This window comes from Tripterygium wilfordii, chromosome 11, assembly GCF_013401445.1.
Source record: "Tripterygium wilfordii isolate XIE 37 chromosome 11, ASM1340144v1, whole genome shotgun sequence".
NCBI lineage: Eukaryota > Viridiplantae > Streptophyta > Magnoliopsida > Celastrales > Celastraceae > Tripterygium > Tripterygium wilfordii.
This window is the reverse complement of record NC_052242.1, coordinates 2,576,544-2,599,097: the sequence shown is the minus strand read 5'-3', so window position 1 is coordinate 2,599,097 and position 22,554 is coordinate 2,576,544. Positions and strand designations below refer to the sequence as shown.

Genomic DNA, 22,554 nt, shown 5'->3' with positions numbered 1-22,554 from the left:
AATTCTTCTTCCAAATCCAAATCCAAAGCTCTATCTATCTCTATCTCTATCTCTATCTCTATCTCTATCTATCATTGACTATCATGGAGATTTGGAGCTCAAATTATTATGTGGCTACTACATCACCACATCCACACTCTTCACTTATTTTCCCCATCTACCCACATATATATATATATATATATGTATTTATATATATCTCAATTCATCACAATCATATACATATATGTAATCATATTCATACAAATTTTACCACCCCAAAAAATGTTCTTTACTCAACATATATATTCTAGACATGAAGAAACACACTATGATGTCACGGACTTTCAATAATAGTCTTTATATTTTTCTATTCAGATTGCAAGGGTTTTTTTTTTCCTTTTGAAGTCATTTTTCAAAAGATTAATTAATTGGGTGATTTTTAGTTACTGCAAGGACAAATTATTTTATTAGATAAAAACAAAATAATAACACGAGAAAAACAATATGAAAAAGAGGTCCGCTGGAATTTTTTTTTCCCAGTTGTGCAGTTATGAGCAGGCCACCTGTCGTACGTTCGCTTCAACTTTTAACCTTTTTTTTTTTTTTTTTTACTTTTGCTTTGTACTTTGTGGCTTTCTTTTACCGGTCAATTTAATTTATGTTTTAATTAATCTTAATTGACTTTTATTTATAAAATAAAATAGTGCACGTTAAAGACAATATTGCCCTCGCCAACAGAATTACTTTTGGTTTGTTGTCTTTTTCTTTGATTTGAATCCACTGAAAAGTGATGACATATTAGAGAGTGACAGAGTATTTACTGACCTCATTGGTATTAGAGGTGAATAAGAAAAAATCATCTCTTTGTATAGTGAAAGGAGATGAAGATTTGTGAATGCATCTAAATTACATGTTACATGAATGAAAAATTATGAATGATATGCTCTGGCGATCAAGTCGATACGATGAAAAGTCAAAGAGGATGTTATGAATGCACATGAGAGTGGCGTCGATCGTAGAGGAAAGCACGACGGGAAGAGTATTTCGAAGATTGAAAGATTGATGCACTAGAGGTAGTTGTAATGGTGATTTGCCAAGATGCGATTCAATGAGTTCTAGGGAGAGAGTGTATGTGCGTCCTCCTTTTTTTGGGAAGAAAGCAGAGTATTTATAGTTTATGTGAAGTAAATTGAGGTGACGTCATGTCAAGTGGGGATAAATCTCAAAGATGATCTGGAATGAAATGTTTTGTGAATGACGTGTGTCAGAAATAGGGATTGTTGTGATTGGTGACTAAAAGACTAAGTCACTTATTGCGTCTCGTCCTCTCCTCTACATTAATTTTTTTTAAAGGGATATGTGTGAACTGAGATAGGATAAGTGCAAGTCTCAAGGTTATTTGGGGTAAGTGACCTAGCAACCTTATAGCCGAAGAAAGGGTTGTGATTGGTCAATCCTAAGGTTGATAGCAGGATCGAGGTTGAAAAGAATGATGAACGGGAAGCGAGTAAAACAAGTGGGCGACACTTAACCTGAATTCAAATGCATGACATGGTAGATTAGTACATGAAAACTTAAATTCTATATGTAGGTTGTTGTATAAGTTTACATTTGTTGTCAAATTTTGAAATTGATTAATTTTTTTAAAAAAGAAGGAAGTGATTGATTTTGTTTATTATATAATAATTTTTTTCTTCTCTATTTATTTTATTGTATCACAATAATCACTATATATATATATATATTTCTCTACAATTATTAGTCTTAATGCATTAAAGCTAGGATTTGGTATGTTCTTAGAGTAGACTCTACATTGGTTTATTATAAGTAGAGGTTCAGTTAATCAATTATTGTATGCATAAAGTCTTAAAAAAGGCATCAACCTGACTACTTTAGTCCTAATTCATCTTTCTTTTTTCTCTTCTTCTTCATCATCATAATTATTTTTATGTTTAATAAACTTGCAAGAGCAAATGGATTGACTTGTGACCTATATATGTGGACTTACTCTCTTCAACAAACATGATTGAGTTAGTGACTAGAAAATCCCCAAATTCCCTAGTTGAAGTTTGAAAAAATATAGAATTAATTTCTCAAACCACAAAATCTTTCATACTTTTGGGATTTTTTTATTTAATTGTTGCTTCCTCAATTTGAAGATATAAAATTTAATATTCGTCAGCAAATCAAATTTGGATCCTCTAACAAGAATAATTCATCAAGATCATAACAAACCTCATCGTCCCTTTCAAATTTTTTTTTTAAAACCGAAAACAACATTATATAAGTTTACTTTTTGGACATCCGATATGAGCCTAAACCCAGATCGTCAAGTCTGCACGCACTTAAATTTCCTGTCTAACGATATGGTAAGTTGAGTCAAAACTCAGTGCGTGATCACAACATTAAATGAAAGAGTAAATTAGGATATATTGAGATAAGTAATGATAGATTCACCCTTCATAATTGGATTGCTAAATCACTTTCAATTGAAAACAAAAGTGGTCCCTAATTAGAAGTTAATGGCATAACCCAACTTGCCAAGACTAGGCATATCAACCCTAATTTGTGAACCACTTGGTTATTCCCCTCTTTATTTCTTCAATACTACCTTTCTTTTCTTTGCATTTATATAATATTATGAAAACAATTATTCCAGTGTATCATTTTCATTCTGAATCATCAAGATGTGTCCACCCAATAACCATCAAGAAAGAAAATGAAACTTTCTTGCCATAAATACAATGTTTCTAGTTTGTTGAAATTATAGTCATAGATAGAATATTTTCAGGCTCTCCTTTACAGATATGTTTGTTAAAATGTCTTTTTTTTTTACTATACATTACCAAACACTCCCTTACCCCACCTACTAGATTCTAAAATCTACAGATACCCCATTTTACTTGACATTGTTTGGATTCCTAGAAAATTTATTTGTTTGATTAGCAAACATGGGAAAGCATGGGAATTGGGTTCATTCTTAGCTGTTTCAACACTTGAGTTCATCTCAACTGTTATCACCTGAAAATGTGAAAACATAATTATTTGCCTTAAATTGTCCTTGCCGGCCTAAACTAGTAAATAAGGACATCTGTAAATTTGAAATTGTGAAAAATAATTGTAATAAAATTTACTCCATATATTTCACTCACCCAATATATACTCTCTATATGACACCCGAGCCGCTAGTTGGAGTGGTAAGGATGGTATGTATCATCTTGGTGACCAGGGTTCGAACCCCCTCATCCGTTTCAAAATATATGTATACATACATATATATATATATACATTCTATATATATGAGCTTAATTTGTCCAAGAATACTTGTTAAGATTCTTTTTTGTTTTATTTATATTTTAAAATAAAAAAATTATGAACCCTTAAAAAAGAAAGAAAATGGAGTATTCCAATCATTCATCAAGAAACCTAAATGTATTAAATTTGAGTACCCAATTCAATCAAATTAATAGAGGAGGCAAATGAGAGAGACATTGTTAATAATTTGTTTGTAAAAATTAATGTAGGGGGACCTATTTGGTCGACAAGAACTAAAACAAATACCACAATTATTCATTTTTGTTTTAAAAAATGGAGAGACCAAAAATATCTATTATGTTTAAAAATTAGGTGAGGTTCTTTGATCAAAGATAATGGGTGCCCATATCAATGAATTCCCTTAAATAATGCTAAGTCTCCTCTTCACTTTCCAATGAAAATAATCTTAAAAAGACCAACATACTCTTAAAATGTCTCATTCTCCAAAAACCCACGAGCACCCCCCCCCCCAGCTACTCTAATCCCTTTTCTTTTCTTAATATATAACACTCCCCAATATACATGAGATTTCATGGTCCCACTCTCCTGCAGGCGCTAGCTATATATATATATATATAATTAAAAAAAAAGGTGTTTAATTTTATAATGTAATTTAGTGCATACAAAGAGAATGAATAGAAATGGTTGCCATACCTTTGAATCATTAGAGAGGAACCCATTTGGTCAAATGGAAAATATTTGGGACCCAAATGTCTTATTAGTTTATAAGCAAAATATAAGGAATAAATATGTAGACAAATCATTTCTTTTATGTGTTATTTGTTTGAAGATTTTCATTATTTGGTGCAATTGTGCAAAGAATGAATGTAAATTTTTGTATAGAAATGAGGCCTCAAAAGACTAGTTTTTTTTTTTAAAATTTTTTATTTTGGCATTGTAGAGGGTTAGTCAAGTACACACATACAAAGAACCTCATCATTTCAATTCTCTTTTATTGTAGTAGAAATCAACAGAACACAAGAAATATCTAGGAGACGTAAACCCACAAATTTCAATAGAAATAGAGGGGATTTAAGGAACAAAGTCAGTTGCTCGAGGAAGAAAAAAAGGGAAGAAGCAGCCAAAACACCACCAAATCTCAAAGAAAACACTTGATGATTCTGATTCGCTGATACACAAGACTTATAAGAAGAGAATGTACAAAACCAGAATCTGAGTCATTCCAGTCAAACAGTTTACAACCCAATAAAACTCAATTCTCCATCATCATACAACAAAACAAACCCAAAACCAATATTTAAATACACTATATATGTATTAATTAAACTAATCAAATAAATTAAACCACTCACCTTCCCTTACTCTCTGTCTCTCTCTCTCTCTCATATTATATTTGTGACCCATTACCATTACACACAAACTTTATATGATGCCTCACAATTTTATGAAAGAAAGAGACAGAAAAAGGAAGAAATTGGATGGGAGCTCATCAAAATTTTCATTTGATGATGAATTTGTCAAATCTCAAAAACCCCCCTCTTTGACACTTTTTTTTTTGGCTGATTTTGAGTTTTTTTTTAAAAAATAAAATAAAATTTTGTGTACCAGAGTTGGAATTGGCAAGTAGTATATAAAGTCTCTTCCTTTGGTTTGCTTTGAGAGTCCATTAAACAATGAAAATGGCATATTACCAATCATCCTTTCCCCTGTATAGGAAACACCCATCATTGCTCCCAACAATCCTTTTCCACCTTAGAAACCTGAGCTTCTAAGATATATTCCCTCTCTTCCTTCTAGTTCTTCTTCACTTCTCTCTAATTTTTTTTTAGAAAATTCAAATGCTTCAACCCTCTATATAACCTTTTTTCAATCCTCACTTTCTTACCATCTTGTGGCTTTTTTCTTTCTTGTTCAACAATGGATCCTTCTTCAACAAACTCTGTCAATGGGTTCTACTCTTTTCTCACCAGAGGCATCGATGATCTCGAAAGGTTTTATCTTTCAAGCAATTTCATGTCAATCCAATTCCTCCAGAGAGTGCTTTCTCTTCTCAGATCCTCTCACTCCCAATTGACCCTTCTTGTCCAGAAACTCCATTTACCAGTCGGTGATAAGTGGCTTGATGAATACATGGACGAGAGTTCCAAGCTATGGGAAGCCTGTCATGTCCTCAAAACAGGTATTTCTGGGATGGAAAACTATTACTCTGCAGGATTCAACATCACCAACTCACTTGACAATCATCCCCGCCTTAGCCCCCAACTCTCCAGACAGGTTGATTCATTAATTGAAAAATTCAAATTAACTCACCCAATCATTTTGATTTTTGTTTGTTTTGAAATCTCTGATTGATTGATCGACTGAAGCAGGTGATGAGGGCGATTTCAGGGTGTCGCAGAGAAGCAGTCGGATTAGAGGAGGAGAACAGAGCTTTGATGGAAACAAGAATTCAACCACTCTCTTTACGCTTCGACGAGAAAGTGTCGGTGGAATCGAAACTGAACGGCTTCAACGGATTCCGAGGAGTTCTATACGCAATGAGGAACGTGAGTTCTCTACTCCTAATGATCTTGCTGTACGGAATAGTATACTGTTGGCCGGAATCGAGTTTCGTGAGAGGAGGATACGAGGGGTGTTTGTTTTTCGGGTCTGCTTTTATGATATCGACGGCGAGGTTGCAGCAGAGGGTGGCTGCGGAGATAGGGCAGATGAATGGCCGGCCAGGGATACTGATGCACGAGTTCAGGCTATCAAAGGCGGCGATGGAGGAGTTGAGAGGGGAAATGGAGAGGAGGTGTGGTGGGGGTGGGGGTGGAGGAGGAGGAGGTGGGGTGGTGGAGTGGGAAGGGGAGGTGGGTTTAAGAGAGAGTGTGGAGAACTTGAGAGGGTGTTTTGGGGTGTTGAAGTCTGGTGCTGATAATATTGCTGCTCAGCTTGATGATTTCTTTGATGAGATTGTTGAAGGAAGAAAGAAGCTCTTGGACTTTTGCAGTCATAGGTAGATATTAGACAACAATACAGAAATTGGGTTCAATCCAAAAAAAAAAGAAAAAAAAAATACTAGGTAGAAAAATCAGTTCTTGGGTTGGGGTGGTTGTACCTTTAAACCCTTCTCTTAATTTTTTTTTCGTTTTTATTTACCTATGCCTGGCTTCTTGTGGTTTCTCTGCATTTTGGGTTGATAATAGTGGAATATTTAACAGAAATGCGAAGAGAATGGGAAAATTATAATGAGAAAGCAAGAAAGATATATGAAAAGAAGAACATCACAATCAAATCTCAATTAGGGTTCTTGGGTTGGTATTTTATTTGTCAATACATGGTAGGTTCCTGTGGTTGTAGTTTTGATGGTGGGAGCAATATGGGTAAAAAATGACTAATGATTCTAGTTGCTAAAGAATGATGAAAAGGGAGACTTAGTCACTGTGAGATTCCTGGACTCTGCTAACTTTAATTTCAAAACCCTCCTCTCTCTTTGCTCTCATGAAGCTTTTGTCTCTGATTGGATTCACTTTGAAAGCAATGGACACTAATGGAGTTGACCCTTGAAAGCACATCTTCCTTCCTGACAATGTCTGCTTCTTTTTCTTTCCCTACCCTCACTGATAATTATATTCTTTTAGAAAATTTCAATCCCCCTTTTTTTGGGTATCAGGTAATTTAGAAAGAAAAAAAAAAATTTGCAGAAAATTGGGGTTTGAGGGTGTCACTATCTCTCACTTGCAACTGTATCTCATGCTTTTTGTCCCTTAGCCGGAAATTCATGGTTTGCCTCCCCTCAAGGGTTCCATATCAAAGTGGTTAATAAACAAAAGCTATAAAGTAATGGAAAACAAGAAAACATAAGGACAAAAATCAATACATTTAATTATAGCTTAACAGCACCAGAAGCCAGAAGTTTTGGCACAAAAGTTTGAGTCTTCCAGCAAATCTATGGGTGAAAAGAAATACTAATAAACTCAAAACCAAGGAAGACAATTTTCAAGTTTACAGGCAAATGCACTGCTAATGATCATTACCTTTGACCAGTTCAAAAGGATTATAACCACACCCAGATATCCTTTTTTTTTTTTTTTTATAATTATGGTCACCCAGAAATCCAAAAATCATTTACTTTTTACTTGTATACACAACTAAAGAGGGAACATAAAATGGCATGATATGCAGAGAGAATATTCTGTGGGAGTTTTCAGCTCTTACTTGCTGTATATGGTGAAAAAGAAATTCAAATTGCAACGAAAGAAACCAAGAAGAGGAAGACAAAAAAAACGAAATGCAGCCTTAATTATGGTGTGCACCAAAAGAGTACCATTAGTGAAGAAGGCAACAAGATGTTTGTCAGACTTGTTGTCCAATAAAACCAGAAACCATAGCTGAAACATAAAGCAACACAAACCCATTAATCTATGAACACAATAGTAAATAACGCTCTACCAGATCCAGAAGCAGACATCCATATTTACATCGCGTTTGTAGCCGCCTTGTTCAATCACAACACCTAGTGAAAAATATATTCCTGTTTTTTTACCCCTTTTGTTTTCCTTAATAAATTCCAGAAATACTGCCTCTGAAAGAAAGGATAAGAATATCGCAAAGGATAATAAATAAACGCGAATGAAGGAGAAATGTACAGCCAGGTTCTGCATTAAGTTGCACATATACAGTGGCAAAAGAGTAGTGTATACCTTTAATAGAAATTAAAATCTCAAAAATGCAATTTATTGCTTCATATTACTAAACAATTGGGAACAAAAATTCTTATTTGAAACCAGTAGAACTTTGGAAACGTTCATATCCAGAAGATTGATCTTTCTGTTCTCTACAAAAAACAAACTGAAACAGAGAGCCAAGGGGCGGTGGTGTCGAAGATGAGTTACCATGCAGAACGTAGTTAGCCGCAGACGCAAGTATATCAAGTATGATATATGCAGGCTGTTGATCTAATGTATTTCAAATGTCAAATCCAGGCATCGCAAACTGGGAGGCAAACATCTCAACCTGATTCCGAAGCTCGACAATATCTTTATTGTTTTGAATACCCTTGAGAAAATCTTTCTGCAGTTTACCATGTTCCCTCTGCACAAGACCAGTTATTTGTGCAGCCCTAATAAGGAAGTCGGCGATTGTTTCAAACTCAGCCTCTAAACAACCTCGTGATGTCATAGCAGGAGTACCTGAGAAAGAATGGAGTTGGGGGCAGGAATTTTGGATGTTAACATCCCATCATATCTTCTCTCCAAAACAAAGACCACCCAACTTCAGATACAGGAAAGACTCAAGCCGATAATGATGCTAAATTCAGTAATGATGACAGTGATATTGTACTTATAAGCAGCCCATAGAAAATATTTCCAGTAGTTAAAAAGAATCTACAAACAGGAATTTGGAAATTAAGTCCACGCACACTTTATGAATGACTTGCAAATCAATGGATCATAATTCATAACAAGGAAATTAAATAGGACCATGCATGCTGGATGAGACCTTGACAGACACAAAAACTATGACCATTTCTGCACCTGAAAGACAAGTTCAGATAATATCAAACAAATTATAAATGTCTCTATCAAAAGCATGAAAAGGTCACTACATACCAATTCTTACTCCTCCAGGGGAAAATGCACCATTATCACCAAATATGGCAGTTTTATTGAGAGTGATATGACACATCTCACAGACCTTCTCATAATTCTTGCCTATAAAAAGTTAGAATAGCAATAATGTCAATAATAGTAAAGATATTACCAACAGTAATAAAGACATAAATGCACACTTCCATCTGTCTCTCTACACAAACATTTATATGACTTGAAAAAGACGTACATAAGCATAAACCGGTTAAAACACAATGATGAATTGGTTCTTAAACCCAGTGACAACTCTCTCTCTCTCTCTGTCTCTGTGCAGAAAAAATTAAAGGAAAAAAACATGTATTCCATATGTCAAGTATTAAGTCGTGATAAATCCATTAACCTTCGCTACTCCAAAAGCTATCATTTTTTACAGCTAAGTATGTACCGCTAAAGTAAAAGACTAAAATAATGTCCATATGGGGACTTAAAAGTGATAGAAAAGTGACTAAGGAATCAAATGGTACAATTATGTAGATCATATCTTGAAATAATATAACTTTCAATAATTTTCAACAAAAGGGCCCAGCCGCCCATGACATTTCCCTTTCTATATTATTCTTCAGGTGGCAGATAAGTAATAGTACATTTTACAAATGTCTCTACATGCCAGAGAAGCAGCATTGAAAATTTTTGCATCACATGCTACAAGAATTTCCCCCATAAGATGTTCATCACATATATTGAGGTCGTAATGTTAGCGTATCTCAGCACTGGCTCTACTTGAGTATGACTACAATTATTAATGTTAATAATATATAAACATAAAACATAGATATGTTTGTCCCGGGTGTAAAAATATAGGTTGAACCAACTGATGAATATCTAATGCAAGCACACACTCACACAATCAATTTCACTGTCTACTGGACAAGGAAGAACCATAATACCTGTTAATCCTAGAGTAGTTAGGTCCCAGAGCAGTAAATGGTTGTCAGTTCCTCCAGTCACCAACCTGCATTTTCTTCTCAACAACGCAGATGCTAAAGCTTGAGCATTTTTCTTCACCTGTTGCGTATATACTTTGAACTCAGGAGTAGCAACTTGTTTTAAGGCAATGGCAAGAGCAGCAATATGGTTATTGTGAGGACCCCCTTGCAATGATGCAAATACTGCAAAATTTATCTTTTCCTCAAAATCATAGTGGCTAATGCCATCACTATGATTAAGCAGCATTCCATTGTTCCTTTGCTTGGCACCTCTCCTGTAAAAGATAATACCACCCCTAGGGCCTCGCAGACTTTTGTGAGTAGTTGAGGTAACAACATCACAATACTCAAATGGATTTGCACATATCTGTACAAGACAACAGCAAACACATAGTAAGGCACAAATGTTGCAGAGAGATTCCCTTGTTATATGTGGAACCAAGTGGCATTACTCTCTGACTATAGGAGTATAGGACATACTCCACACCAGCTTGCAAAAAGAAAAAAAATATTAAAAGAAAAAAAAAACAAAAGATATGTGTACAGGCGTGAGGTAAAATGGAAGGAGCAACTGATGCCCAGAACACTAAATGTTGCTTTGATTAATTTTCAATGGCTAAAAGATGGTAAAATCAGTTGAACCAAAGTCCCACTCATTAAACAAAAGCTGTAAACGTCAAACATGAACACACAAAAAAAAAAGACGACTCACATTAACCCTAGTAAGTTTTGTTAGCAAATGACGGGACTTTCCCATTTTGATGCTACAAGGAAATAACCAACCAAACCCCCCAAAACACTCAGTGTTATATTCACATGTTTTTATTCCAGTATCATCACAAAGCTTATCCATAACAATCCAGCAGTTCTAACAATCTAATTTTCAGTTTTACAAGTATTTGTTAATAGAAGCAAATGTGTGAAAAAGCAGATTTCTTATAAGCAAAGCAATGCATCATATAACCAGTATAAATGCTTGCTTACCAACTAGGCAACTACGTCCATTGCAAAATTCATTCTCAAAATGATAATTCTAGCGTACAGTTCAGAAAATCTGACAGTTAAAGAACCTGTTCTGAATCGGTTTTTGAAAACTAGAAAACAAGAAATATGGTTAATTGTTTTCAACATTACGTTTCTGAAAACATAACACCAATTGCATAACTCCCACACATAAACTGGCACACACATTTTCAATGTTTTCAGATGCCTTCTCACCAAATCTCCTTAGATCAAGTGAAGAGTTGCAAAAGTTATATTAATTTATTAATGGAATATCCACTATCAATGAAGTTTCCGAATGCAAAAACAATTACAGGGCATTTAAGTTAATGTTCTCCAAGAGACATATGAACGGATTTTCAAGTTAGTCCTAATTCATTAATTCCCAAAACTGTTTTCAAAGATAAAAGTTGGCAAAAACACCAGTTTTTTTGGTTTTATTATTTTAGAAAAGTATTCTACAAACTATTCTTAAGACCACAAAACTGAGGGCAAAACCAAAAAAGTCTTCACCTTACACCGAAGACGAGGAAAGGAACCTTGCACTGAGTACTAATCACGAAAGAACTCAGCTATAAATATCGAGTTAGCAGGATTGCGTACAGAGCACTTTTACCTAATATATCTAGATAATACTTAGATCACGTTGTTAAACTCTAACATGATTGAGATATGAAATTGCACCAAATCAATCAAAAGTGACATTAGTTTCATGTTGTTACCAAAGCTATCAACAGACACACAAAATCAAAATGCTAAACAAGCAGCAGAAACCACAATCCTGTAGCGACAAGACCAATGCTTGGTTCTTGAGATGCTCAGGAACCAATCAAGTATGACCTTCTAATGATATCAGATGTAAATGAATAAACTAAAAAAAAGGCCTCGAAATGTACAGAAATCTATAACTAAGTGACAAAACCCTATCAAAAGTTAAAGTATTCAAACCTTGGCTGCAACAAGACCGCTAATATGAGCCATGTCGCACATCAAAAATGCTCCACACTTATCTGCAATCTGCCTAAACCTTGAGTAATTCCACTCTCGTGGGTAGGAGCTCCCGCCACAAATAAGTATCTTTGGGCGAAAATCCAAGGCCTTCTCCTCAAGCTTATCATAATCAATGTAACCTGTTTGCGGGTTCACCTTATAAGGTAAAGTCTCAAAGAATATCGACGCAGCAGATACCTTCTTCCCACTTGGGGTATAGTACCCGTGACTCATATGGCCACCAGAAGGCGAATCCAACCCCATTATCCTATCACCAGGAAGTAGAAGCCCTGTGTAAACTGCCAAATTTGCAGAGGTACATGAATATGGTTGCACATTCACGCCCCATTTATCAGAGTCAAGGCCAAAAGCAGCCAATGCCCGCTCCATGCAAAGCAATTCAATTTGATCAATATATTGATTGCCAGTGTAGTACCGAGCTCCGGGCATTCCCTCCGAGTACTTGTTGGATACGTGGCTTCCTAGAGCTTCCAATACAGCACGGCACACATAATTCTCAGAAGCAATCAATTCAATCCCTCTGAATTGTCTCTGTTTCTCTTTCTCCATAATTTCAAGGACCTCGGGGTCGGCGTCCCCAATAGGCTGGTTACCCCATGACCGTACCCAAGCTTGCCGCTCCTCGAGTCCCGACCCGATTGCAATCCGCTTCGAAGGTAAGCACGCTTGAGAATCCCTATCCCTCTTTATACACATACGGTGTCCTAATATGCTGAACTGCTCAGAATCCCCTTCAACCTCGCCATTCTCAACCCGATTATCATCCTTCTGATCGAACAATTGAAGAGGTACCCGATTTGATGAGCCGCAAAAATTTGAATCAATCTGAAATGAAAACGAATCCTCGGCGACCACGGCCGGGATTTTCGCAGGCAACGGTGATGTTTGAGAGTGGAACCCTAGAGAGAGACCTGACGGAGCATGCGATGAATCCATAAACAACTAATCCAAATTGACTATCTATTCTGATTAGGGTTTTTGTTAGGGCTATGCGTATGAGTAGAAGCAACAGAAACAGCGTCTACAGAAGCTACAGCGGAAGTAACGAAGCCTTGGTCTTTCAGACGAGTCTGCTTCCATGGAAGTTATTGCACAGACATAGAAATACGAGCTTTCTACACAATCGCCAACTGAAGGAGAGGAAGAGAGGTTTGGTAGAGTTTTTCTTTTTGTTAAAAAATTTGAACTTAGTTTATGAATTTTTAATTTAGGGAAGTGTTTGGTGAAGTTTACAAATTTGAAATTAGCTGTTAAAATATTTTGTGAAATTTATAAACTCTATTATATTTAGTAATTTATGAATAAGAACATAAAATCTTTAACAATAAAAATTCAAATATCACACAACAATATTGTTTATATATTAAAATTGAAAAATATTAATATTCCCACCTCTATCACTTAAAAAATATTTACAAACACGAACGATTGACCTATCATTACGCAATCATCTACTCCAATCTCGAAATCTTTGATCGATCCATTTCGAGCATAATTACTTTAATCATCATGTATGTAAATTTTGCATCATTAGTTGCTCTCAACCGAATAAAGTTATAATTGTGTCATACACACAAATACTATTTGTAATTACTACTAATTGGGAAACAAAGGGATTAGATGACATGTAATAGGTGAAGGGAGAGCGAGCGAATGAATCCGGTTGACATATTGGGTGATGTACTCCGTTTCCTTGAATGGTAGGATGTGACCGAGAATAGGCGGTGGCATAAGAGCCGCTGTGTTTCACGTGGACGGTTAAGCGGCCAGGTTCAGATTAGAATTGTTGACACGTGGGACATAGAGATTGGGTAATAGCCCACGTTTCTGTTTAGATGGGCAGCCCAGAAGTGGGCCCATGGTGGGAGTGCGGGCTCCAGCCAGGCTGGAATTCGGCTGTTGATTCGACAATGGAGGAGTGATTTGAGGTATTACTATACGTATAAAAAGACGTATAACCAAACAAATAGACTTTATGGGTTTTGGGCTTTATGGCCTATTACGTGAATAAAGCCCAAATTTTGTCGCAGCCACCTTTTCCCTTTAAAAACGGAAGAGAAGCCCAAAACAGGCGTCGCAACTCCCAGTGCTCTAGACTCGTCAATGGAGTTGCAGTCGTCTTCTTCTTCAGCTTCACAATATATCCCTTCCTTTTGGGATTATCTCCATCTACTCCTCTTGCGCCCTATTCTCGCTATTTTGTTCGCGTTCTTATTTATTCTTGTTGGTAATCCTCTCCCTATGTCTATAATTTCTTGTTATTGCTGGAAAAATTTTCAGATATATATATCGATGAAGAACAGTTGATTTTGTGGTGTATGATGAAGAATTAACTTGTTTTGTTATTTTGGGTGGACTGAAATTGCAGGATGGTTGTTGGCGTGGAAGCTAGTCCTGGTCCATGTCCCTCTTGTGCAAGAGATCTTCGGTTTGCGTAAGAAGAAGAAGAAAGAGACAAGGAAACCTCCTACTCGTAGTTTATCTCGATATTACAACTCCATTAATGCCCAAAATAGCGATCTTAACTGGTAAATTTTGTGAATCGAGAATCTTTTTCTTGTTTGGGGGTAAATTTTCAATTGGAGTTTTCTGCTTGCGTCAGAATATCTGATTTTGTGATTGGATTTTGAATTTCTTAGTTATCAGTGTGCACTGGTTTTAGAGGATAGGCTCTTGTGGAGTAGTAATTTGATATATGTGAATGTGAAGTAATAAAAAAGAGTTTAGGATTATGCAGAGGATAATTTTTGAGGATTGTGCCCTTGTATGATATCAATGGGAGACCTTTTGTGCCTTCTGAAAAGTGAAAAGGCATTATTTTGAGGCAACTTCATTGGTTTACACTGATGCTTTCCTTGCTCTTTGATCAGTTCTTCTTACTCGCATGTTGCGGGCATAGAATTTATTTTTTTCATTGTTTTCAGATGTTTTGGACAATTAAAGAAGTGCACCCAACCTAAATGCCTTTGAGCCGTGTCAAAATGTAAAACTTTGACGAGTTAGAAATTTTCGTTTCCGCTGGTTTTTCCCAGTTTTCCACCGTATATAGTTATTAATCATCCTTGATTTGTTGTTTTTGAGGTCTGAAATTTTTGCCTGCAGCTTTTGACGAATAAAAAGTTAAAAACCTAGCATAATTGTAACATGGTTAGTTTACAGCTTTTAGGCATGTGCTCTTATAAGTTTTAAGAAGGTATCATGCTTAAGCAAATTGGACTTGTTGATGAACTTTGTGTCCAAGATTTAACATTTAGTTGATACTTGGAACTATGGTACATGGTTTTCAACCTTAAAATTTTCTTTTTCTGTCGTTGGGAGTAATCTTCACGTAACACAAAGTCAAATCATGAACTTTGTCTCTGAATATTAGTTATGCTTTAGACTGTATTCTGTGGATCTCTAGGTTGCCTAGGATGTGCACAAAGGTCGATTGAGGGTTTCATGCAGTTCGTAGGGTTTCTTCTGACTGGATAATTATTTTTCTCTTCAGTTTTGTTTCTTATGCCCAGGTTGGTTGACTTTAAGGTTTACAGTGCTTCATTATTGTATATGCATTTTTAGGAATAAAGGGTGCACTTAGATGAATTCAAAATTGAGTTGCATTGATATTTAATCCTAAACCTGGAAGGAATTTTTTTTCTTCACCTGGTGGATTTCCCATCTTCAACCCACTCATATTGTAAACTATATGCATTTGATATCTGGCGAACGATTGTATATGCATTTTCGGGGATAAAGGGTCCACTTAGACGAATTCAACCTTGAGATAATGAGACGCATTAATATTTAATCCTAAACTTGGAAGGCATTATTTTCTTCTCCTGGTGGATATTCCATCTTAAACCCTCCCATATTGTAAACTAAATGCATTTGATATCTGACAAATAGAGAGCTTGTATCATGTCCATCATTTTTATGCACATTAATTGCTTTCACAACCCTGTGCATAATTTTACAATGATGTACTCACATCTCCTTACAATTTGGCATATTGGTATATCCTTTGCATCTCACTTGACACTGATGTCTCTAGAGGGGCTTTCACTGTTAAATTTCATGGTTGTTGGGGTTCTCATAATGTACACATCAGAAACAGAAATATTCTGCTTCTTCTGTTTGCATTTGATTAATGCATGATATCATTTTTCAATAGTCCAGTATCATTTATGTCCAAGTCATCCATTGCGAAGTCATTTTTCCTTGTGTACTTGTGGATTCTGTTCTACTCATGCATGTAAGGCTGAAATCCTTCGCTAACATTAAGTACTGCATTGCTTGTTACATATTCTTCTCGACTCTGCTGGTGCTTTCCGACGAAAAACTGGACAACTTATTTGCTCTCTCTGTATCTCACTGAGCATGTGTGTGCTGGGTGCGTGCATGCTCGGGTTTCTGTTTCCTGCCTTTTTATTTTATGATGCATTTGCATTTGTGTTGATCTCTCTCCCTTTCCCACAGATTTGAGATTCATTAGTCTGTCAATACCAGGCTTGCCTTTGCAGTATGGACTTAATACAGCCTCTTCATCAGTAATCCCAGTGGACTTTGCAGTAGAGGACCGTGGAAGATTTCCTCGCATTGTGTTTGGAAGAAAAGAGAGTTATCCTCTGATAGATTAATGGTTTATGAGCGTCAAATTGGTTTTACTGCTTAGAATATATTTGGCCATCATTTATTGAGCAATGATATATGCATTGGCACCTTGGTTTTGTAATTTATGTCAATAGTATTTCATTACAAAGTTGTAAATATGCTCTAAACAAATATGTGTGTATTAGTTACTTGTAACTGGTTCATTTTACATATTTATTTTCATTTGCACCAGACTTCATCTTCTCTTCTTTCTAGGTTATTGATTTTCAAGTAACAGGACTTTCTGCGATGTGGTTTACTTCCCTGTCATTCTTTCATGATCAATCTCAAAATTTCAACATCTGCCGGACACCCAACTTCATATTTCGAGCTTCAATGGCTACATTTAGAATGAATAATTTGATTGGGAACAAGTTGGGCGACAATGTGTCTAAGGAATAATATGTCTTTTTAGAATGCGGCCGAAAGCTGTTTGACGAAATGCCGGAGAAAACGCTTGCTTAGTATGGCGCCAGTGATTGCAGCTTATTTGAATGGAAGAAACAAGGAAGAGGCATTATGGCTTCTTAAGATGATGGGAAACAACAACTTTAAACCTGATGCGGTCACCTGTTAACACATTATTCCCCTCCATGAGTTTTGCTTTGAACATTCAATATTCCTCTCTTTTTCTATAATGAGTTTCTCTTTTACAAAGAGAATTCCAAAACACATTCAGAATTGCTATTTCAATGCTTTATAGCCTCGTTGTATCTGGAGGATATTTGCTCGAAACCTATTTGTAAACTGAAACCAAGTAGGGGCAAATATCTCGTTAAATGCAGTAACATTCACGCCCACACGCTTGGTCCAACAACTCTTAAAATGAGTAGCCCAACGCATGGGGAAATAAAAAAAAAAAAGCACAACCTCATCCCATCGATGAAACCTTGTTAAATTGTGACCATAAGTGATCCATACCCGAGGGAACCACTTAATTGCATACATTTTGTTCAAACGAGACCATGTGGAGCTCTGGTGCTGCTAAAATTCATCCACAGGTCTCATTGCATCAACAAGATTATCTTCACAACTCATTTTGTCACATCAGGAAGGTAATACTGTATCATCTTAGTATTAGAAAAACATGCAGGACATCTACCCATCTAATCATATTTTCTATTTGATGCCATTCATATCATATGAATTAATGCATCAAAGAATGTGAAATGTCATTCACAATTAGAAGGGGGAGAGGAAAATAAATTATTTTTTTAAAAAAAAGAGAAAACGTTCCAAATCATGGATATGTAATATATAAGATGTCATCCTGCAATAAATGCATACTATTATTACAGCTCAACAACGGGTATCTTCACTGATCAATGGCAGCAGTACACAACCCTTGCAAATAGAGAGTACCAGCACCTTCATTAGACAAGACATAGTCGGAAAAGTAACATCAGTGCAGCATGATACATGTATACATTGCATTCACATGAAAGCACATTGTGTTCCTTCATACCAAGCTCAATAAAGTGTATTATCAAACACCCAGGGTTCCTTCAAGAAAAGCTCCCGTCCATTCATTTGTGCTGTTCCAGTAGCTATAGCTTCCTCTCGTTTCCTAGCTGCTTCAGCTCTTCTAGCTGATGCATCTGCATCCTGCAGAGATTTAAACATTCCAATTAGTACCAAAGCAGAGATCATTACTGCAGCAGCATGTCTTGCAACTCAAAATCTTACCTTACGTAAACCTATCACAGGAACATAGGGTCCAAAGAGTTGAATGACGTAACATTTGGGATGGGGAAGAGAGATGCCGTTTTAGATAAACATCACTTTGAGACTCTTAGTTAGAATAATAATGTACTTGGTTCTCACAAATACAGAAGTAGCTCTAACGATGTATACTCATAGTCATAGCACCAGAGAAAGTTTTCCTTCCAACAACCTTCCCATGGTTAAATGTATGGCGTTTTCCCTAACACCCATAGGTTCCAGATCACACTCACAGGGAAAAAAAATCATTCTGAATTAGTACAACCCAAAGCAAATTTAAAAGTGATTATAGCATGTACATGGAAGGGATAAGTGGCATGATTTCCAAATTGTAATTGCTGCGTTAGGGAGCAGGAGACCTTAAAAACAGTGGATAAGATAACATAAAAAGACTAGACATACATTTTTTTTTTTGGATAAATCAGACAATTGTTCCCTTTTAATTAGTTTCACCGCTTCTATACTCATACTTAGATAAATGATATAGCAGTTCACACAACACCATTCAGCTAGCAATGTCCATCCTGGAATTGCATTGTGTCAGTAAAGCAAAATCAACTATCAATCTACTTTCCCTATCCCCATTCTAATTGAATACCTCTAAGCGGCTCTAACAACACAAGATTCCATCACAACTCTACAAGTTCGGTAGGCTGGAAGAATTAAACATTCCTAACTCATAAACAATTTTTTTTCCAGCGTGAAGAGCGTGGACAATCAATCAGCTACAGCCACCAAAAACACCAATGATTTTACAATTAAGGTTGGAGCAGTTAAACTCTACAAGATATGTTTTACCCTTTAACTGGCAGTTTTTTGCTTTTGAAATTTACAATCCCTCCTAACCCAAAGCAAGTAAAGATTCAATTGATGGTTATTCTGAATTTTTCACTCATGGCGATGAGGAATTTAAGCTCAAAAGACTAACACAGGGAAAAGGTGCAAATCGTAACAAAAGTACCAAATTAGGGATTGAATTTAGAAACAACAAAAAGAAAGGGAAAGAAAAAAAAGGACCTTTTGGCGTTTCCAAGAGAGAAATTGTGCATTTGTTATGGCGTCACGTCTTGGGTTTTCATTCCCCTGTTTCCCCTGCTCTTCTTCTGCCCCCATGATTTTCTTTCGTTTCCTCCTTCCAAACCGCTCGAGGGTTGATGCTTCGAAGGAGCGTAGTATATTTTGGCCTTTTGGGCATATTGAAACGACGTTGTTTAGGTGCAGTATTCGCCTGTGAGAATGCCCACGGAATCAGAGTTTTTTATTGGTTAAAATTCTACTTACTTACGGTACTTGGACCCTTTTTTCTTTTCCATTTAAACAAAAACGCGCTTGTATTTTCCAAGATTGCCAAACATAACAGCCCCAAATCAATGACCTAATCTGGTATAAACCCTAACTGGACCATCAATCAGCCCCCGATAATTCTGCATCGATAAACATTGAACACGCAGCAAACTCGAATCGAAGAAATCGGAAACGCAAATTCAAACCGAAGAATTGAAACCCAGGTCCCAAATTGTTCAAATGATTTCAATGGTTCATACTAATTTCAAAATCGTTCAGCTTTATGCTTCAGTCTTTCCCTTTCTATTTTCTTTATGGTCATTCTCATCTTCAGTCACCCAACTCATTATCCTGAAAAGGGTGAAACATCGGTCGATTACAACTGCAAAAAAACTAAATCTTTTTCCATTGGGTATGCGCACATTTTACCTCTCTCTGACGAAATTGGCATTAGATAACAGATTAAGCAAGGATAGCCATCGGAGTATAGTACAAAGCCTAGTAAATAATTGATACCACAGTTTCATATCCACTATGGGGGGTATGGATTTTTGACATCAATGATGCAAAGGATCCGTGCTTTTTGGTACTTTCCAAAATACAAGTGGCATTTGCTTAGTTGACATTAAGCCATATGCTTTATGACATTTTGATTCAACAAGTAGAATTCAAAACGTCAAGACATTCCTTTAGCGGTTCTGTCATGATATTATCCCCACACGGAGAAATCTGGAAAAACATGATGTTCCGTGTGACCAGTGCTGCCCTCTGTGTGGCTATGGCTGTGATGATACAATCCATGCACTGTTTCGGTGTCCCTTAGTGAAAGTAGTATGGCGGACAAGTGATCTGTAGAGTGACATTCGATTGGCTTTGTGTGGGAGCTTCTTTGACTGTGTTAGTAAACTGTAGGAATCTTTGAGCTCGTCCAACATGCAGATTTTCTTAATGTCAATTTGGGAAGTATGGAACTATCGGAATAGATTGATTCATAATTCCAGTAGAAGGCAGTCGCGTGAGTTACTGGAATGGATCCTGGGTTTTCTTGTGGACTTTATGAAGTTCAGGCAGCTTCCCCATGAGAGCAACTTGTCCTCTAACCTTAATACCATATGCGTTCCGCCACCTTGTGGTAAAGTGTATATTAATGTCGATGCAGGATTTGATAGAATCACAGGTATGTTTGCTGTAGGGGTGGTCGCTAGGGATCATGATGGGTGCTTTATAGTGGCATCAGCGAGCAAGGTGGGCAAGTTGCACTCGGTAGAATGTGCAGAACTCTATGCTATCCATGCAGGGATTAGGTTGGCTTTGGATTGCCGGCTTTGGATTGTTACAATCCAGAGTGATTGCAAGACTGCAGTTGAGAAGAACCAGGAGAATGGGGATATCCTTAGTGAGATTGGGAGCGTTATTCATGATATACGGGTACTAGGGGTAACTCTTCAGAACCTCAGCTACATGTATAGCCTTAGGAATGCCAACAAAGTTGCCCATACCATTGCTCAGTTTTCTCTTTATCATGTAATTCTCCATGTCTATGGAGATTGTCCTTAGAACCTCCATGGCTCAAGGAGACCGTATTGACAGACTCTTTGTCTTCTGTTTCTTTTTAATATGCAGTCCTCCCTTTTCAAAGAAGTAGAATTCAAAAAGTAAGTGGTTGTGGTGAGAGTGTTGGGTTATGACATTTGATTAGTTGACATTAAGCCATGCCTGATATCCTAAATCAATTTCAGATTGTAATGGTCAAAGAAATTAACTGACTTGCTGTGTTTGTTATATATATATATATATTTGTTCTTCATTTTATAACATTTTGAAAACAAATAGTCAATTGTAGTGTGCTATGCCTAATTGCCTATCTTACAATATTCTTCTGCCGTCAAGTTCATTGTGTGATTCACACAGAATGATTATAATATAAGTTCATTTTTTAGGTTGATTAGTTGTGAGTTGAAATTATAAAATCAACTAAAATTAGTAAGAATTATTGTGCTAGTGTTTACTAGTTACTACATAAGAATATATATATATTCCATTAATTACCTCAAGCCTACATTTATTGGTTTTTTTTTTCTTAGGAAGATAAGCACAAGTTACAATTATCATCCATTGTTTTTTTTTTTTTTTTTTTGATAATGATTGCCATATATGCATCAACTTGAACAAAATATTATACAACTTATCACCATCTTCTTCATCACATGACCACTGCCTTCTCCTTCACCCTCATCCCTAGCATCTCTTGCAACATCATTTTATTCTATATTTTCCATGTATGTATGCATCCAGTATCTCATCATCATGATAGACGATCTCCACCAGAATTAATACTGATTTGGTCGACTCACTATAAGTGATACATCAAAAATTAATTATTCTCACCACCACCACTGTCAATGCCGATCATCGATTTGGAATTCCCATCATTCACTAATCTGGAACTTGACCTAGTCTATGTTCTCCTGATGTAAGTTAACGATTCCCTGACGACCAATGTGACAAATAAGAGCGTTGATTGACCGAAATCACAAAATCTGTCTGAATAGTTAATATAATGAAACAAATCTACACTTCTGGTTACTAAGTTGTGACATTTGTCCTTTCGATGATTGAAATAGACATGATAAGATATGAGAAAACAACGAGACCGAAAACTCAAAAAATTATAATCATCCATATATTGTTAATTATTGACAACGATTGCCATACATGAATCAACTTGAACCATATATTATACACCTTAAACACATGGCGCTGATAAGGATTCCGGGATTTCTGATAACCAGAGATTTAAATTATCATTTATTGAAATAATATTTTGTTAAATTGATAAGATAATTCCGTTGATTTTATATATAAAAAAAAGAAGATAATGTTGAGACCTGGGAAAAGAAATAAAAATAAAATCCCTAAAATAACATGAAGGGATAGTCTCTCATTCAATTATGATTCATCACATTATCATCAAAACTGTACAAGAAAATTCAGGACTTAAATTATAATATTCCTCATTTAATTAACAAATTTAAAAATCGAAATTATTACGTGGCGGAAACCGACCAATTAAAATTCAGCAATTA

The 22,554-nt window shown here is 36.1% G+C and overlaps 3 protein-coding genes and 1 long non-coding RNA gene across 6 annotated transcripts; 2 read left to right on the top strand and 2 right to left on the bottom strand.

Moving 5' to 3' along the window:
- The first annotated feature begins 4,720 nt into the window (after positions 1-4,720).
- On the top strand, positions 4,721-6,491 carry LOC120009692. Its single transcript, XM_038860376.1, has 2 exons — positions 4,721-5,532; positions 5,628-6,491. Exons 1-2 carry the CDS (start codon positions 5,176-5,178, stop codon positions 6,258-6,260), a joined length of 990 nt encoding a protein of 329 aa, XP_038716304.1. The 5' UTR covers positions 4,721-5,175; the 3' UTR covers positions 6,261-6,491.
- A 1,382-nt stretch (positions 6,492-7,873) lies between these two features.
- Positions 7,874-13,013, bottom strand: LOC120009515 (serine hydroxymethyltransferase 7-like). Its single transcript, XM_038860136.1, has 4 exons — positions 11,768-13,013; positions 9,779-10,184; positions 8,853-8,954; positions 7,874-8,432 (listed from the first exon to the last, which is right to left on the bottom strand). The coding sequence occupies exons 1-4, from the start codon at positions 12,764-12,766 to the stop codon at positions 8,209-8,211; spliced, it is 1,731 nt and encodes a 576-aa protein (XP_038716064.1). The 5' UTR covers positions 12,767-13,013; the 3' UTR covers positions 7,874-8,208.
- Positions 13,014-14,365: 1,352 nt separating this feature from the next.
- On the top strand, positions 14,366-16,665 carry LOC120008947. The gene is made up of 2 exons (XR_005470572.1): positions 14,366-16,202; positions 16,289-16,665. It is a non-coding gene; the product is annotated as an uncharacterized LOC120008947 (long non-coding RNA).
- Positions 16,666-17,685: 1,020 nt separating this feature from the next.
- On the bottom strand, positions 17,686-19,358 carry LOC120008653. Of its 3 annotated transcripts, none has more exons than XM_038859045.1 (3): positions 19,202-19,358; positions 17,928-18,067; positions 17,686-17,830 (listed from the first exon to the last, which is right to left on the bottom strand). In XM_038859045.1, exons 1-2 carry the CDS (start codon positions 19,295-19,297, stop codon positions 17,933-17,935), a joined length of 231 nt encoding a protein of 76 aa, XP_038714973.1. In that variant the 5' UTR covers positions 19,298-19,358; the 3' UTR covers positions 17,686-17,830; positions 17,928-17,932. The 3 variants fall into 3 exon arrangements, with proteins under 3 accessions (XP_038714973.1, XP_038714972.1, XP_038714970.1); XM_038859044.1 differs by having other exon boundaries at positions 17,686-17,806; XM_038859042.1 differs by having other exon boundaries at positions 17,694-18,067.
- Between the last annotated feature and the right edge of the window lie 3,196 nt (positions 19,359-22,554).

Excerpts from the sequence above, each read along its gene's own strand:
- LOC120009692 (XM_038860376.1), top strand. The coding sequence starts at position 5,176 with ATGGATCCTTCTTCAACAAACTCTGTCAATGGGTTCTACTCTTTTCTC. Across the intron at positions 5,533-5,627 it reads GCCCCCAACTCTCCAGACAG|GTGATGAGGGCGATTTCAGG; the intron begins GTTGATTCATTA and ends CGACTGAAGCAG.
- LOC120009515 (XM_038860136.1), bottom strand. The coding sequence starts at position 12,766 with ATGGATTCATCGCATGCTCCGTCAGGTCTCTCTCTAGGGTTCCACTCT. Across the intron at positions 8,955-9,778 it reads AACTACTCTAGGATTAACAG|GCAAGAATTATGAGAAGGTC; the intron begins GTATTATGGTTC and ends AACTTTTTATAG. Across the intron at positions 8,433-8,852 it reads CCCTGGAGGAGTAAGAATTG|GTACTCCTGCTATGACATCA; the intron begins GTATGTAGTGAC and ends ATTCTTTCTCAG.
- LOC120008653 (XM_038859045.1), bottom strand. The coding sequence starts at position 19,297 with ATGGGGGCAGAAGAAGAGCAGGGGAAACAGGGGAATGAAAACCCAAGA. Across the intron at positions 18,068-19,201 it reads TCTCTTGGAAACGCCAAAAG|GATGCAGATGCATCAGCTAG; the intron begins GTCCTTTTTTTT and ends AAATCTCTGCAG.